The 15,380-nt window shown below is 53.9% G+C and overlaps 1 protein-coding gene across 1 annotated transcript in view; it reads right to left on the bottom strand.

Annotated features, from left to right (window-relative positions):
* Positions 1-10,009, bottom strand: part of LOC136992947 (olfactory receptor 14C36-like) — a 63,061-nt gene extending 53,052 nt beyond the window's left edge. Inside the window, exons 1-2 of the mRNA XM_067302966.1 lie at positions 9,095-10,009; positions 8,688-8,754 (exon numbers count right to left, since the gene is read on the bottom strand). Coding sequence (XP_067159067.1) covers positions 8,688-8,754; positions 9,095-10,009 — 982 coding nt within the window. The remainder of the gene's footprint in view (positions 1-8,687; positions 8,755-9,094) is intronic.
* Between the last annotated feature and the right edge of the window lie 5,371 nt (positions 10,010-15,380).

The following is a 15,380-nucleotide window of genomic DNA, read 5'->3' as shown; positions in this document are numbered from 1 at the left end:
TCATGATGAAACCTGTTATGGTTTCATCTGTAATGGTGAAAGGAGGTTCCCACTGAGAGAGCAAAGCCTGCAGTGCCCAAGGCCAAGGAGAAACAGAGCTGAGCTATGCCAAAATGGCAGGACAGGGGTAGGCTGCCTGAGCTGACTCTGCAGCAGCTTGGTGCCCTGTGACAGAGGTGAAGTGATCTCAAGGAAGGACAAGGTGCCACTAAAGAAGTCCCTAGCCTGGACAGCCTGCAATTAAGCCACCTTGAGGTCATCATTAGCCCATTCCCTGTTCATATCATCTGGGATTGAGAAGAGTTTCAGGGAGAGGAGAGCAAGACGGGTTTTAGTGTGCAGAGACTAGAGCAGAGACCTTGGTGTGCTGTGTGGCCCATTTATGCAACATGCTTCAACGCAGAAAGTACAGACTTTGCCTAAAGGCAGTGGTGGGATCCAGTTGTTTGGGCACTGGTAAGAAACCTGAGCTGCCCTGGAGCACTTGCTCAGCAACCAATACAAAGGGGCCTGGTTTTCCTAGAGGTCCCATGTTCTGTCTGCTAGAAATGTGTGGATGTCCTGGACACACCAGGTATCTGACATGGCCTTGCAGGCCTATTTCTATGTCCCTGCCATGCCATCAGAGGGACAGGACATCCTGCTACCTTCTCCCAGGGATGCTGCAGGGGTGTGACGCCGGGGTGTGCACACAGGTCTGCTCAGGGTTGTGATTCAGAGTTGTGTCCCTGTGCCCTAGGGTGATGTGTGCCTGGGGCAGTGACTCTGCCACCTGCGAGGCTCAGCACTCAGCCTGCCCAGGGAGCTCCCCATGACACTGCCAGGAGAAGCTCTGGGTGGGAGGAGCGACCTCTGTCAGGGCAGGGTCATTTTCCTGCTGAGAGGGTGCTGTGTGGGTCGGGGCCGCTCATATCTCTAGCTCATGCACAGGACATTTCCAAGGGGACTTTTCAAAAGAAAAGTGAATGCAGGGATTTCCTGAAAGAGAAGCCAATTTCCTGACATGGTGCTTTACATTTCCTACCACCTGGCAAGGGGAAAATGGAAATGGAGCTGTCAGGCATGGACAACAGACTGAGACTCATGAACAGTTTCCAGGAGCAGCCAATGTGTCTGCTAGGAACTTCTGAAAGTCCCTCCAGCCACCCCTTATTCTATAAACAGCACCAGCTTCCCCTTTGCTGGCCTCCTCAGGGTTTGTCTGACCTGCTCCTTAGCACCTGCAACCATGGGGATGGCCCTGGGCAGTGCCCTGCTACTGGGAGGTTTCTGCAGGGCAGACCTGAGCTCCCTGAGGGAGGTGTCGGCACTGCAGGGCCTGACCATGACTTGCTCAACTCCATCCACCCATAATGTTTCTGTTTGCACTTCCCTCTCATTGCCTGCCCATCTCCGCTCCCTGGAGCTGTCTCTGCTGGCAGCTCTTTCTCTGTTCCAATGTCTTTTCCTGGTCGGTGCTCACAGACCCCCTCCCACCCTCTGTGTGCTCATTCCTGCCCCTCTACAAACCTCCCCCAGGCAGGGCCCTGTCCAGGGGCATCTCTGTGATTGCAGGTTCTAAGGAGCAGGTCACACAAACCCTCATGAGGCCAAGACATTGATGGTGGTGCTGTCTGTAGGCTGAGGTGGGGATGAAGGGACTTGCTGAGGTTTCTCTCAGACCTTTTGGGGGTGTTCAGCTGCAGTTAAGACACCAGCCCTGTGTGTCCTGCATGATGTTCCCTTCCTGGCCATGAGAAGCCCCAATCCCCTTCCAACCTCTGAGGCTCCTGGCAATGCATTTCATTAGGGTGGCGAATGAGCTGACTCTCCTTTTGGGAAAGTCCATCTGTAGAACCCTTGACTGCTTCTCGGGGCTGTGCTGTCAAGCTGCAAGCTGCCCTCCAGAAAAGCACAGCTTCCCTGGAGCATTTGTGTAAGATCTGAGAGTCCCTGGTGTGGTCATGTGAGTCAGAAAGCTTGTCACACTCTTCACCACTCTCTCCATCTCGGGGGCTGACAGTGCAAATCTTCACTGTGAATCTGAACTCCTCTCTCAGCTCAGTCCTTTTTTTTTTTTTTTTTTCTTTAGAGGATCTTGTGAGTGTGGTTCCCCTTTATCTGAGTGAGGTGTAAGTGCAGGGCAGTGAGGGGCAAGATTCATGGACAGAGCAGGTCCTGTGACCCTATACAAAGTCACAGTGGGCTGTTTTTTGCTCTTGGGATGCACAAGGGTTCATGCTGAGAGCAACTGAAATGCCAAAGATTTCTACCCCAACAAAGAATGCTCCCACTGGGAGATGGAGGCATCTAGAATACAAACATACATACATATATGTGTGTGTGTGTGTGTGTGTGCGTGTGCGCGTGCATGTGTGTATACACCATCATATATATGTGTGTGTGTGTATATATATATATATATATATATACACATGTATATGTACATCCTCAGACTCCTCCACTGATCATTTTGCAGAGAAAATTGGGTTTCCAAATGTTGAACAGCCCTTCCACACACAGGGTGCACATAATCTGCTGCAGCATGTGTGCATCAGAGCTAGTCACTTCCCATTCTCTCTGCAGTGCCTGGAGGAAGGGTGCAGATGGTAAATGGGTGTGAGGACAGGGTCTATCCCATTGGGACAGAGACATCTGGAAAGGGTAAGGTCATCCTGTGCCTTCACTTGACTGCTTCTCTGCCTTGCTGGAGAGGGACCTGGTGTGACTGATTCAGATACAGACTCCTCTGTTCAAGAGGGCAAGGCTGGGGGAGATGAATCCCTCACAAGGGTCTTCTCTTTCAGACACAGCTGCCACGAGAGCTGTATTCAGCTCTCATCATGGCAAACAGAGAAACTTCCCACTGGTACCTGGACCAAGTCCCCTGCTCCCAGCGCCCATCCCCAAGTATCCCACCAAACAACAGGGTCAGTCTGACACCTCTATTTACACCCCCCAGCAGAGCTGGACTGACTCCTCTGGAGCCCATGGGCAGAGGCCCCTGCTCTGCATGGAGCACACTACACCCTCAGCCAGTGTAAAGAGAGCTGCAGAAAGGGAGCTGAGGGAAGGTAAAGGACAGAGGAAAGGTGGGGGTTTCTATGAGAAACAGAGTGGGTCTGGCTCAGAGAAGCTTGCTCTGACTTGCCACTGTCTTTTCCTCCTTGCACAGTCCACAAAGCCCTGAGGAAACAAATGTCCAACAGCAGCTCCCTCAATGATTTCCTCCTCCTGGCGTTCACAGACATGTGGGAGCTGCAGCTCTTGCACTTCTCACTCTTCCTGGGCATCTACCTGGCTGCCCTCCTGGGCAACGGCCTCATCATTACAGCCGTAGCCTGTGACCACCACCTCCACACCCCCATGTACTTCTTCCTCCTCAGCCTCTCTGTTCTGGACCTTGGCTCCATCTCCACCACTGTCCCCAAAACCATGGCCAATTCCCTGTGGGACACCAGGGCCATTTCCTACTTGGGATGTGCTGCCCAGGTCTTTTTCTCCTTTTTTTTTATGCTCAGCAGAGTATTATCTCCTCACTGTCATGGCCTATGCCCACTTTGTTGCCATATGCAAACCCCTGCACTATGGCACACTCATGGGCAGCAGAGCTTGTGTCAAAATGGCAGCAGCTGCATGGGGCAGTGGTTTTCTCTATTCTGTCCTGCACACTGGGAACACATTTTCAATACCACTCTGCCAAGGCAACACTGTGGACCAGTTCTTCTGTGAAATCCCCCAAATCCTCAAGCTCTCCTGCTCAGACTCCTACCTCAGGGAATTTGGGCTTCTTGTGTTTGTCTGTTTAGTCTTTGGGTACTTTGTTTTCATTGTGCTGTCCTACGTGCAGATCTTCACTGTTGTGCTGAGGATGCCCTCTGAGCAGGGACAACACAAAGCCTTTTCCATGTGCCTCCCTCACCTGGCTGTGGTCTCCCTGTCTGTCAGCACTGGCCTGTTTGCCTACCTGAAGCCCCCCTCCATCTCCTCCCCAGCTGTGGATCTGGTGATGGCTGTTCTGTATGCAGTGGTGCCTCCAACAGTGAACCCCCTCATCTACAGCATGAGGAACAAAGAGCTCAAGGATGCACTGAAGAAACTGATTCAACTTGTACTAGTTCATCAGCAATAAGCTGTCCATCTCTCCTCACAAGCAATTCCCAGTTTATCTCAGGCAACTCTTGTGCTTTGGGAGTTCTCTCTGTGATAGTCATGTTTGTGCACAAATGTCTGAATTCCTCCCACTTCTCCAGATGCACAAACCCCGTCTGTCTGACCCAGAGGCCTTCTGTAAATCTGCTGCTCACTGTGTCAGAGCTGGCCTCCCTTGCAGCATCTCTGTAATAAAAGGGGATTTTGTAGCGAATGATGGCACAAACTCAAGAAGTGGTGCATCTTGAGACATTTATTGTTTGCTTCTAAGCATATTTATACTAAGAAGTTAGCTGCTTCAGTGGTTTCACAGATACACTTTGCTAAGCCAATCATCATGCAGATTATGTCACAGGTAGCCAATTATTACACCTATCACGCATGCAGCGATCATGTCTTGTACTTTGCTACTTGCTTAGAAAAGCTGTCTTGCTTTTAACCTTGGTTCCCACTGGCTTCTGCTAGTTTATCTGTACTTTCTCAGGATGTATCAGTCCCAGCTGCACCGGTGTGTCCTTGGGTACGTTTGTGTAAGGCTCCTGTTGCTTGCTACTTGCAACTTTCCACCAGTTTAACCCTGTCATGACCCTCCACAGGATTTCATCAGTACACTGCCTGAAGACTGGGCTCTTCTTCCAAAGTGAGAGCCAAGAATGTGCTCAGAGAATTGCCCCCGAAAAGGCCCTGTTGCCATGCCTGGGTTTTCCATGGGCTAAGGAGGATGAGTTCCTAGGGTGATGTGTTAGGGAATGAGGGCTGGATTCAGCCCTCACTTGTGGGTGCCCAGTGGCCCTGGAGAGGGTGAGTGCTCAAGTGGTATCTCCTGGGAACTGTCCCACATATTACTGGGCTCATGACAGATGCCCACCCTTCTGGAAGGCAATATGGAGCCACCCAGAGAGCAGAGGGGATCTCCAGGGCAGCGTGTGCCTGGGACGGGCAGTGAGTAGAGACTCTCAAAAACAAGTGGAGTCACCCAAAGGTAAAGGGCCAAACCGAGGAACACACCAAATCTGGGCTTTGCAATGTCAGGAGAGGCAGTGGCTGGGTCTAATGACATACCTGACCCCATCCTGAGCAATGTGAAATGCTCTGTGATTGTTCCAAGCATCTTCCACAGCCACAGACCCTGGGGAGGGGGGTGTCAGGTGCGATGATGCTGGTCCAGCTGGGCCTGCCCTGACTAGTACAGCCACTGCGGAGTCACCCTGGGGCCCCACAGCCCTCTTGCCCTGCAGAGCAGCACCGCCAGCCCAGGGTCCTGCGGGGAGCACAGGGGAGGAGTGCAAGAATGGCCAGGCAGGCCAGCACGGACACACTGACCTGGGGAAAGGCTCTCTGGGGAGCAGGGACATCCCTGGAGAAGAGCAAAGGAGCAATTGTGTGCTTGTGGGGAAGAATAAATGAAAATCTATTTCTGTGTTTGTCAACTTAGGGCAGGCTGCTCTGTCACTGGAGATGCCTGAGGAGCCCCGGGGCCAGGACTCTTGTGCTGTCCTGGGGAGAGGGGCTGCCCAGAGGGGCTGCAGGCAGCCAGGGTTAAGGATCTCCTGGTCACAACAGCAGTGGAGACATGGAATGAGTGGCCTCCATTTCCTGGTGCCATTGCTGGCCCCCAGCCCTGGGGCTGATGGGGAGGCTGACACCCCTCTCTGCCCCCCAGGACCTGCTGTGCCCTTCAGAGGGGCTGTGGCTGTGGAGTGAGTGCCCGGAGCTCTGCAGCCCCCTGTGGCAGGCACTGCTGCGGGGCCCCCTCAGCCTGGGCTGCTCTGCTGGGTGGTCTGGGGAGAGGGCAGGGAAGGTGGGGAGAGCTGGGGAGTGTCTGGGCTGGGCTGGGAAGGGCCCAGGAGAGGAAAAATGCCATCAGGCAGCTACTGCGTGTGAATGGCCATGTGGGAGCGCAGAGCCGTGTGCTTGCAGGGCAAATGCAGGTCTCCTGGGAAAGGCACCAGGACATAGTGGGTGCAGGGGAGAAGAGCCCAGGGTGTTCCCTTTGTTGCATGGACACACTGGGGAAGCTGCTCCAGGGTCATCGTCCCACACCAGCCCCTCACATCACCCCTTTTCCATGCTGGCTGCTCACCCCAGCTGTGGAGTTGTCCATGGCCAGCTGCATCCTCCTGCAGGTTTCTGTATCCCTATGGAGGGGAAAAGGCCAGGCTTGCATGACCTCTCTTCTGCACCAGACCCTGGCAGATCCTGGAGCACAGCTGTTTGCTGACCCCCACGTGGGGCACAGCCCAGACTGGGCAGGGCGCAGGTGCTCAGACCCCCCCAGACTCCAGGGTATTATTTAAGAGTCATTTAATAATACCCCAGCCCTCTCCATGTCCAAGGTCTCTGGTGCCAGCTCCAGCTGAGCTCTGGCTTTCCTCACTTCATCCGTGCATGCACAGACAAGGTCTTGATGCTCCCCCTGGGCAGCCCAACCATCTTCCACCCTCTGTGCACATCCACCTCGACACCCTGAGTGCTGGTGCTGCTGCCAGGGCAGAGGTGGAGGATCCCCCGGAGCGGCTCCTCAGGGAGCTCCCCAGGGAAATGCTGTGCCCAGCCCCAGGCCCAGCCTCAGCCCCAGCCCCAGCGTGGCTGAGGGGAGCTGCCCTCTCCCGACCCACCCTGGCAGTGCCAGCCCTACCTCAGTCCACTCCTGAAAGTCTCCAGTGCAGCCCTCGAGGGAGCTGGAGCTGACTCGGGCCCAGTGCAGTCTGGCAGCAGAAGGGTTTGACATGGGCGTAGCAGCAGTGGTGCTGGAATAAGAGGAGGAGCAGGGAAATTGGAGCGAAGTCCCCTGCCCTCGGCTGCATGGCCAGGGCACTGGACGGGTGATGCCTTTGTGGGTGGCCAGGCTCCAGGTTCGGGGTGGATGCCCACTCCCAGGTGGGAGCACTGGTATTTTCATGGGCTTCAGGTTAGCCGTGACTGTGGGGAAAGCAAATGGGCAGAGCCAGGCACACGCAACTGCAAAGGCCAGGGGTGGAAAAGTCAGTGTGGGGCTGGTGAAGGCTCTTCCTTCTCCTCCCCATGGGGAAGAGTCTGCAGGCAATGCTGGACTCCAGTTTGGCAAATGGGAGGGGAAAACAGAGAGGGTGGAAGAGGCAGATGGAGCCTCTCAGGGTGCATGAGGGAGCTTTCCAAAGGACAGGGCTGAGCCAGGGAGGGACCTCTGGATCTTCCCCCTGATGCTCTCCCAGCTGAGGTCTTTCTGCCCTGCCCTAGGTGCTCTGATTCCCCTGCCAGCTGTGCTGGAGCGGAGGCTGAGAAGCAAAAATTCATGGAGTTGCAGAGGAGTTTTGGTGGGAAGGGACCTCTCTGGAGGTCTCCAGTCCAACCTCTTGTGCAAAGCAGGGCTACCTGGAGCCCTCCACTCCTATCTGGCCATCACTGGACTGTGCCTGACCCCAGTTACCATCCCCAAACCTGCTCTGCTCTTCTTGTCCGGGCACTGTGGGACAGCACCTCTTGTCGGTGGGTCCCTGCCCTGCCTGCCTTGCTGACACCCTCAGCTCCTGGCTCCACTTCCCACACAGAGCAGCCCTGCTGTGGGGCTACGGGCCATGGTGGTTGGGGCAGGAAGCAGATCCAGCTGGACAGGGATCAACACCACTGAGACTGCTGGCACCTGCCTCTGCTCATGGATGGTGCTTAGAGTGACCCCAGGGCATTTGCAATGCCAGGAGATGTGTTTGGGCGTGCACTAGCTCCAGCCTGTTGTGTTTCACTGAGGATGCAGGAATCACTCTCCCGTGCCCCTGCCCTGGGACTCCTGGGTCTCCACTGCCTCTCCGGGCAGTGCAGAGCCCTCGTTTCCCCATGCATACCTGGATTTAGTGCTTTACCTTCTGGTCACTCCACCGTGGACCGTCACTCATTTTGTGAGGCTCCACTCACTGCCCAGCCCTGGGCACACGCTGTCCCTGGAGATCCCCTGAGCTCTCCTGGGGCTCAGATTCCCCTCCAGAGGGATGGGCATGTCTCATCAGCACTGTCACCTGTGGGACAGCCCCAGGCAGAAAATTCAGAGACCATTCCCCATCTCCACTGGCACTGGTCACAGAGAGATGAATCCTGGATCCAGCCCTCAGTCCCTAACAGATCACACAGAGACTCTGAACTTGTCCCCCGCATCCCATAGAGTTCCCAAGTAGAGCAGCAGGCCCTTTTGTGGTGCAATTTCTTTGGGTGTATTTTTGACTCACCTTCTGAAGAAAGGCCAGACTTGGAAAGGCCTTGAAAAAAAGAAAGTCCTGCTGCTGTTGGTTGACGCATGTCCCAGAAAGCTGCAGCACCCATGCAAAGGTAGCAGCAAGGAAATGCCTGCTGTGGAAGTGGGGGAACGGTCCTGAGGTGCAGAGGGTCTGTCCCCACAGGCTTTGTCCAGAATCTCCTCCCCTCCACTCCCACTGCGCTTTGACTGTTGGAGCTCTGTAGAGGGAAGGGACCAGCCCATGGTGACAACCGGCTGCCACCCTCTCAAAAGAGGGGTGTGAGATCACACCCGGACTATGGCCAGGGGAGCTGAGCTCTCCTAATGGACATGGGGCCCATGGTCTCACCCCGCCTGTACTCGTCTGAGCCTGACTCTGTGCCCCTGAGCTCCCTTGGTGTCGAAAGAGACAGTGCCTAAAGAGACAGTGCCCAAAGAGACACTGCAAAGGGAAACTCTCCTCATTGCTCTGGGGGCATCTGTGGGAGCTCAGACTAGTGGGCTTTGAGGTTGCCCCATCTCTGCTGATGAAGGGGGAAGCCTGGCTTCCTGCTTCAACAAGGCCTCTGGGTCAGATTCAAAGGAGACATTCCTGAGGACAAATGGCACGAAGCAAAATATGTTTTCTTTTACAAGAATGTAACAGAGAAGAATAAGAAAGAAAGAAAGACATGAGCAACACATAGCTATGATGCCAAATACCCTGGAGGTGAGGAGCAAATGCATGTGCAATGGTAATTGGTGCTGACATTGTACCCATAGAACGAGTTTCCTCAGGGCATCTTTGAGCTCCTTGTTCCTCATGCTGTAAATGAAGGGGTTTGCTGCTGGAGGCACCACTGCATACAGAACAGCCACCACCAGATCCACAGTTGGCAAGGAGAGGGTGGGGGGCTTCAGGGTGGCATATATTGCAGTGCTGAGAAAGAGGGAGACCACAGCCAGGTGAGGCAGGCACATGGAAAAGGCTTTGTTTCGGCCCTGCTCAGAGAGGATCCTCAGCACAGCAGTGAAGATCTCAACATAGGACAGCACAATGAAAACAAAACACCCAAAGAATAAGGAGGCAGTAACGACAATAAGCCCAGCTTCCCTGAGGTAGGAGTCTGAGCAGGAGAGCTTGAGGATTTGGGGGATTTCACAGAAGAACTGGTCCACAGTGTTGCCTTGGCAGAGTGGTATTGAAAATGTGTTCCCAGTGTGCAGGACAGAATAGAGAAAACCACTGCCCCATGCAGCTGCTGCCATTTTGACACAAGCTCTGCTGCCCATGAGTGTGCCATAGTGCAGGGGTTTGCATATGGCAACAAAGCGATCATAGGCCGTGACTGTGAGAAGAGAATACTCTGCTGACATAAAAAAGACAATGAAAAAAAGCTGTACAACACATCCTGAATAGGAAATGGCCCTGGTGTCCCACAGGGAATTGGCCATGGATTTGGGGACAGTGGTGGAGATGGAGCCAAGGTCGAGGAGGGAGAGGTTGAGGAGGAAGAAGTACATGGGGGTGTGGAGGTGGTGGTCACAGGCTACAGCTGTGATGATGAGGCCATTGCCCAGGAGGGCAGCCAGGTAGTTGCCCAGGAAGAGCGAGAAGTGCAAGAGCTGCAGCTCCTGTGTGTCTGCAAAAGCCAGGAGGAAGAATTCATTCAGGGAGCTGCTGTTGGACATTTAATTCCCCTGGGCACAGGAGGATTCTCTAAGGAAGAAGAGACATCGACAAGTTAGGACAGACTTCTCTGAGCAAAACTTTCTCATAACGCCTTCCAAACACACACACATTACCTCTCCCCATCTCAGCAGCACCATCATTGAGCTCCGTCACTTGAGCTCTGGTTTGTGCTGGCTGAGTTTGACATGAGGAGCAGGGGCCTCTGCCTGTGGGCTCCAGAGGAGTCAGTCCTGACCAACAGCACTGTGTACATGGGAACAGGGGTGACTAAACTGTTATATTCCCAGTTCCAGTCAGCCTTAATCTACTCAATATGCTGAAGGGATCTTCACTCTCAGTTATACATAATGTGGGTTTATTAATAGTTTTAAGGCTTCTTTTATTTCCTTTAGCTGACTCTGTCACACCTGAGGAGCATTCCTGGAGGTAGAAATCCTCAGCATTGCTGCTGCACTCAGAGTGAGCAGCTGTGATTCAGGAGAGGCAAAAGGATTCACTCTGGCTTGAGTGCAGAAGGAGCAGAGCTGGTCTGTCCATCTGCCTTGTTCACAGCTGCCCTGTACTCGCACCTCGGAGGTGGAGGACAGTTGCACTCGTGTTACCCCAAAAAGAAACGACACCGCAGAGAGCAGAGGAATGCACTTGCAAAGTGCCCATCAGCACTCTTTCTGAGGGGATGTGAGGCAGGTGTCAGCCCTCCCCTTCTAGCCAGCAACACATCAGGCTCCTTCCAGCTGCCCACATTCAGCCTCCCAGCAGCATGTCCGTGGCCTCAGTATCTCAGTGGCTTCTGCCTGGGGCACCTAGATAACACGCAGCTGCAATGGGAGAGCTGTGTCCTTGTGGAGGGCAGCTTGCAGCCCAGCCAGACACTCCAGGGAAATGGCAGAATGTCCTAAGGATGGGATGTCCTGACGAGAGAGTTGGCTCATTCCCAGCACCCCACACTGCACTGTCCAGAGCCCCACAGGTGAGAGGGTCACTTGGGCACCTCACTGTCAAGGACACATCTGCATGGCAGGACCCGCAGGGTCAGTGTCTGAACTGCATCAGAAACTCCCCTGCCCAGAGAGTCCAAGAGGAAGGACGAGGGCAGCATTGGCAGGTGGGAAACATGGAGCTCTACCATGATATTTGTGCCGAGGGAGGCAGGGCCAGGGAGGGACAGAGGGACACTCAGGAGTGTCTCCTCTCCTGCATGTCCGGCTGCCGAGGAAACAACTCCTGCCCTGGACCCCACAGCCTTGAGAGCAGAGGGCTGTGCTGGCTGGGAGAGGAGAGGAGGCCTTGGAGTTGACAGTTTCCTCTCACACTTTGAGCATGATTCTGCTGCCTGGAGCTGTTTCTCTGTCCCCATGCCTCTCCCCTCTCAGTGCTCACAGACCCCATCCCACCTGCTGGGCGCTCAGCTCTGCCCTGCAGAAACCTCCTGGGGGCAGGACACTGCCCAGGGCACCTCCGTGTTTGCAGGTGCTGAGGAGCAGGGGAGACAAACCTTGCCAAGGCTGGAAAGGTGATGCTGGTTCTGTCCTTAGGCTGAGGGGTGGATGGAGGCATTTCCTGAATCCCTCCATGAACTGTTCCTTTCTCAGTGTCACTGTTTTGGAGCCTCCGTCTCCTGTCTAAACCTGACAGATCCAATCCCATTTCACCCCACCCAGAGAGAATCAAATTGAAAGCACAGACTAATGACAGCTCCCTCCCTTTCATTTAGCCCCTGCCTTGACCGTCCTTTTGAAAGTGTCCTCCAGAAATGTCCTGGGAGTGAGATGGAGCTGTGAGCAGCCCTGACCCATGAAGCACACTCTCAGCATGAGAATGAACCTGCCCTGACAGAGGTCGCTCTTCCCACCCAGAGATTCTCCCCACATTGCCGTGGGGAGCTCCCTGGGCAGGTTGAGTGCTGATCCTCGCAGGCGGCAGAGTCACTGCCCCAGGCACACAACACCCTAGGGCACAGGGACACAACTCTGAATCACAACCCTGAGCAGACCTGTGTGCACACCCAGGCGTCACATCCCTGCAGCATCCCTGGGAGAAGGTAGCAGGATGTCCTGTGCCTGTGATGGTGTGGCAGGGAATCCCTGCTCTGAAGCATCTCTCCCTCCTCTGCAAAGGAGAAGCTGGGAGAGTAATCCTTAAAAAAACAATCATAAGCCTGGAATGATTTCAAGACCCCTCCAGGAACCTCAGTAGCATTGCCCTGCAGCCAGAGACTTTCTGTGTCAAGGGCTGTGAAGATTTCTCCCACAAGGAGCACTCAGCTCTCCTCCCACTCCACACTGACTTTCACTTCTCTCTGCCTTGTCTCCTCTCATGTCAGCAGCAGCAGGCAGTGCCCGGAGCCCTGCTGCTCTTTGCAGAGGAGCTGGTCCTGCACACAGCTGTCTCTGGGCAGTGCTGCACGGTTGCCATGAGCTCCCTCCATCCCTGCAGACTGGCCCCGCTCAGGAGCAGAGGCCCAGCTGAAATCATGAATTTCTCTGTCCCTTGTGCTCCCTCCTCCTGGGAAATGTTCACTGGAACCAAATAAAATAATCACCAATGCTCCCTCTCGAAACACTGAAGGAAGACTGATTCCAGCATTGCAATTTGTCTCATCAGAGGACGGTTATCTATGAAAGGTGGAAATGTCCCATTCTGGCAGCCCCTAGTCCCACGCCTCAACTAGGCAGGACACCTAGATGGGGAGAAGAACAGAGCTCATTTTCCCAGTGTTCAGTTATGGATTCAGATGTGTCAGTTTGGGCTTCTCAGGCTGATTTAGAAGGCCCTGGGCTGACATAGCATTCAGATCCTTCCCATGAGCTCCACAAAAAACACAGAGGAAGTGGGATTCCCCTTGCCCAGGCAGAAGTGAGCACAGCACAGATGTCTGCATGCGAGATCTTGGTCTATGCTCCCATTATAATCAATGGAGATGGAGGGTGGGAGTCACTTGCTCACACACAAACACCTGGTGACATTGGAAGACACAGAGGTGCTCCAAGGCATGTGCCAGAGTCTGCTTGCTCTGATGGAGCAAGTGTGACACCTACATCCTTCTAGGGCATGAGGTGGGTCCAGGCGGGGAGTTGCTTTGGCCACCTGCAATGAAACTAGATGCCCACTACTACCAGAGCTCCACTCACTAGGAAGCTGAGACACATGCAGATCCCAACATTGCGAAGAGCCGACATCATCCAGTGCTGGCACTTGATTCAGTGACATAGAAATAGGCCTGCAGGGCCATGTCGGATGCCTGGGGAGTCCAGCACAAGCACATGTCTCTAGCAGATACACCATGGGACCTCTAGGAAAACCATGCCCCTTTGGAGTGGTTGCTGGGCAAGTGCCCCAGGGCAACTCAGGTTTCCAGCTTGTACCCAAACAACTGGATCCCACCACCACCTCTAGGCCAAGTCCTTCTGATCTACAGCCAAGCGTGCTTCTTAAATGGGAGAGGCACCTCACACCAAGGTCTCTGCTCTAGTCTCTGCACCCTTAAAACCTTCTAGCTTTCCTCCTCCTGAACCTCTTCTCACCCCAGGGCGATATGAACAGGGACTGGGCTAATGATGACCTCAGAGTGCCTGGATCACAGGCTAGTCAGGGCCAGGGACTTCTTCAGTGGTGCCTTGTCCTGCCTGGAGATCAGTTCACCTCTGTCACAGGCACCAAGGTGCTACAAATCACCTCAGGCGGCCAAACTGTCTCTTGCCAGGACTGCGCAGCCCAGCTCTGTTTCTCGCTGGCCTTGGGCACTGCAGGCTTTGCTCTCTCAGTGGGAACCTCCTTTCACCATTACATTGCCACCTGCTATATATGCCAGCATGGTTCTGCTCTGAAGCGGGGCCATTGCACACTCGGTGTCCTTGGCTCATGGTAGCAGGTTTTACCATTACCAATCTCCTCTCTCTGCCACAGCTGAGGCTCTGCAACCCAAATATACCCAAGTGCATTTATCCTGGGGCTCAGAGAGGAGCAGATGGAGATGCACAAGCTGTCACAGGACTGAAACTTGTTTGGAATAACTGAGATGCGGGGGGACTGCTAGCATGACCGGAGGGCTGTTATGGCAGGGTACAAGCTCTGCAGGCAAGACCATTAGGGAAGATGAGCAGGGAGATGCTCTTTTAGTGAAGGGACAGCTCAGATGTATGGAACTCTTGCATGGGATGGACAAGGGTTTGCATGAGAGATTGTGGGTGAGGATCAGATTAAAGGTGATGTTGTGGTGGGGGTTACAGACCACCCGATGAGGGTGATGAGGTGGATGCAGTCTCCTTTAAGCAACCTGAGGAAGTCAGTGGGTCACAGGGCCTGGTTCTTCTGGGAGGACTTTAATCTCCCCGATATTCATTGGAAGGGCAAAAAGCAGGGTGCAAGCAGTCCAGGAGATTTCTGGAGGGTGTCAGGGACAGCTTCTAAACACAGCTCCCTGGTGGGCCAGTAAGGGTGACACTCACGTGGACCTGGTACTCACACACAAGGAAGCACTGATCAGGGCTGTGATAATCTGTGGAAACCTTGGCTTCAGTGATTGCGAAATAGTGGAGTCCCAGATCGTGAAGGCAGTGCCTGGGAACAGTCAGCCTGGATTTACCCAAGGTAAATCATTCCTGCACAACCTGATTGCTTTCTGTGACAAAAGACCTGTGATTGTGGAGGAGCAGAAAGTACTGGATGTCATTTACCATAATTTTAGGAAGGTGTTGGACACTGTCTCCATGAATATTCTTGAATACAATAAGGCATCATGATAAGATGGGTAGACACTCAGGTGGATGAAAAGCTGGTCAGATGATGGAGCTCAGAGCGTTTTCTGAATCGGTCATGCTTTACCAGGAAGCCAGGTAAAGGTGGAGTATGCAGGGGTCTCTACTCAGACCTGTCTTGTCTGACAGGTTCATCAGCGACCTGGAGGATGCAACACTCATCATGTTTGTAGATGACACCTCATAAGGAGGAAGAGTCACATATTTAAGGGCTGCCATTCAGAGGGACCTCAGCAGACAGGAGGAACGATCTATCAGGAACTTTGTGAAATTCAACAAGGACAAATGCTGGTCCTGCACCTGGGGTAGACCAAAACCCTGCAATAATATGGGCTGGGGAGTCTTTGTGGGCAGGGAGCTGAAAATCAGCCAGCAGCTTGCCCTAGCAACAAAGGAGGCCACAGTGTCCTGGGTGGCATGAACAGGAGCACAATCAGGAGAGGGAGGGAAGTGATTATCTCCCTCTACTCACCACTCATTAGAGCCCATCCAGAGACTGTGTCCAGTTGGAGCTCCCTGTAGAAGAACACTTTTGATCACTTGGAGTGAGTTCAGTGGCAGGCCCCCAAGGTGGTTGGGGGCAGGAGCACTTGCCCTGTGAGGAGAGGATGAG

Source organism: Apteryx mantelli, chromosome 11, assembly GCF_036417845.1.
Source record: "Apteryx mantelli isolate bAptMan1 chromosome 11, bAptMan1.hap1, whole genome shotgun sequence".
Classification (NCBI taxonomy): Eukaryota; Metazoa; Chordata; class Aves; order Apterygiformes; family Apterygidae; genus Apteryx; species Apteryx mantelli.
This window is presented reverse-complemented; position numbering and strand designations above follow the sequence as displayed.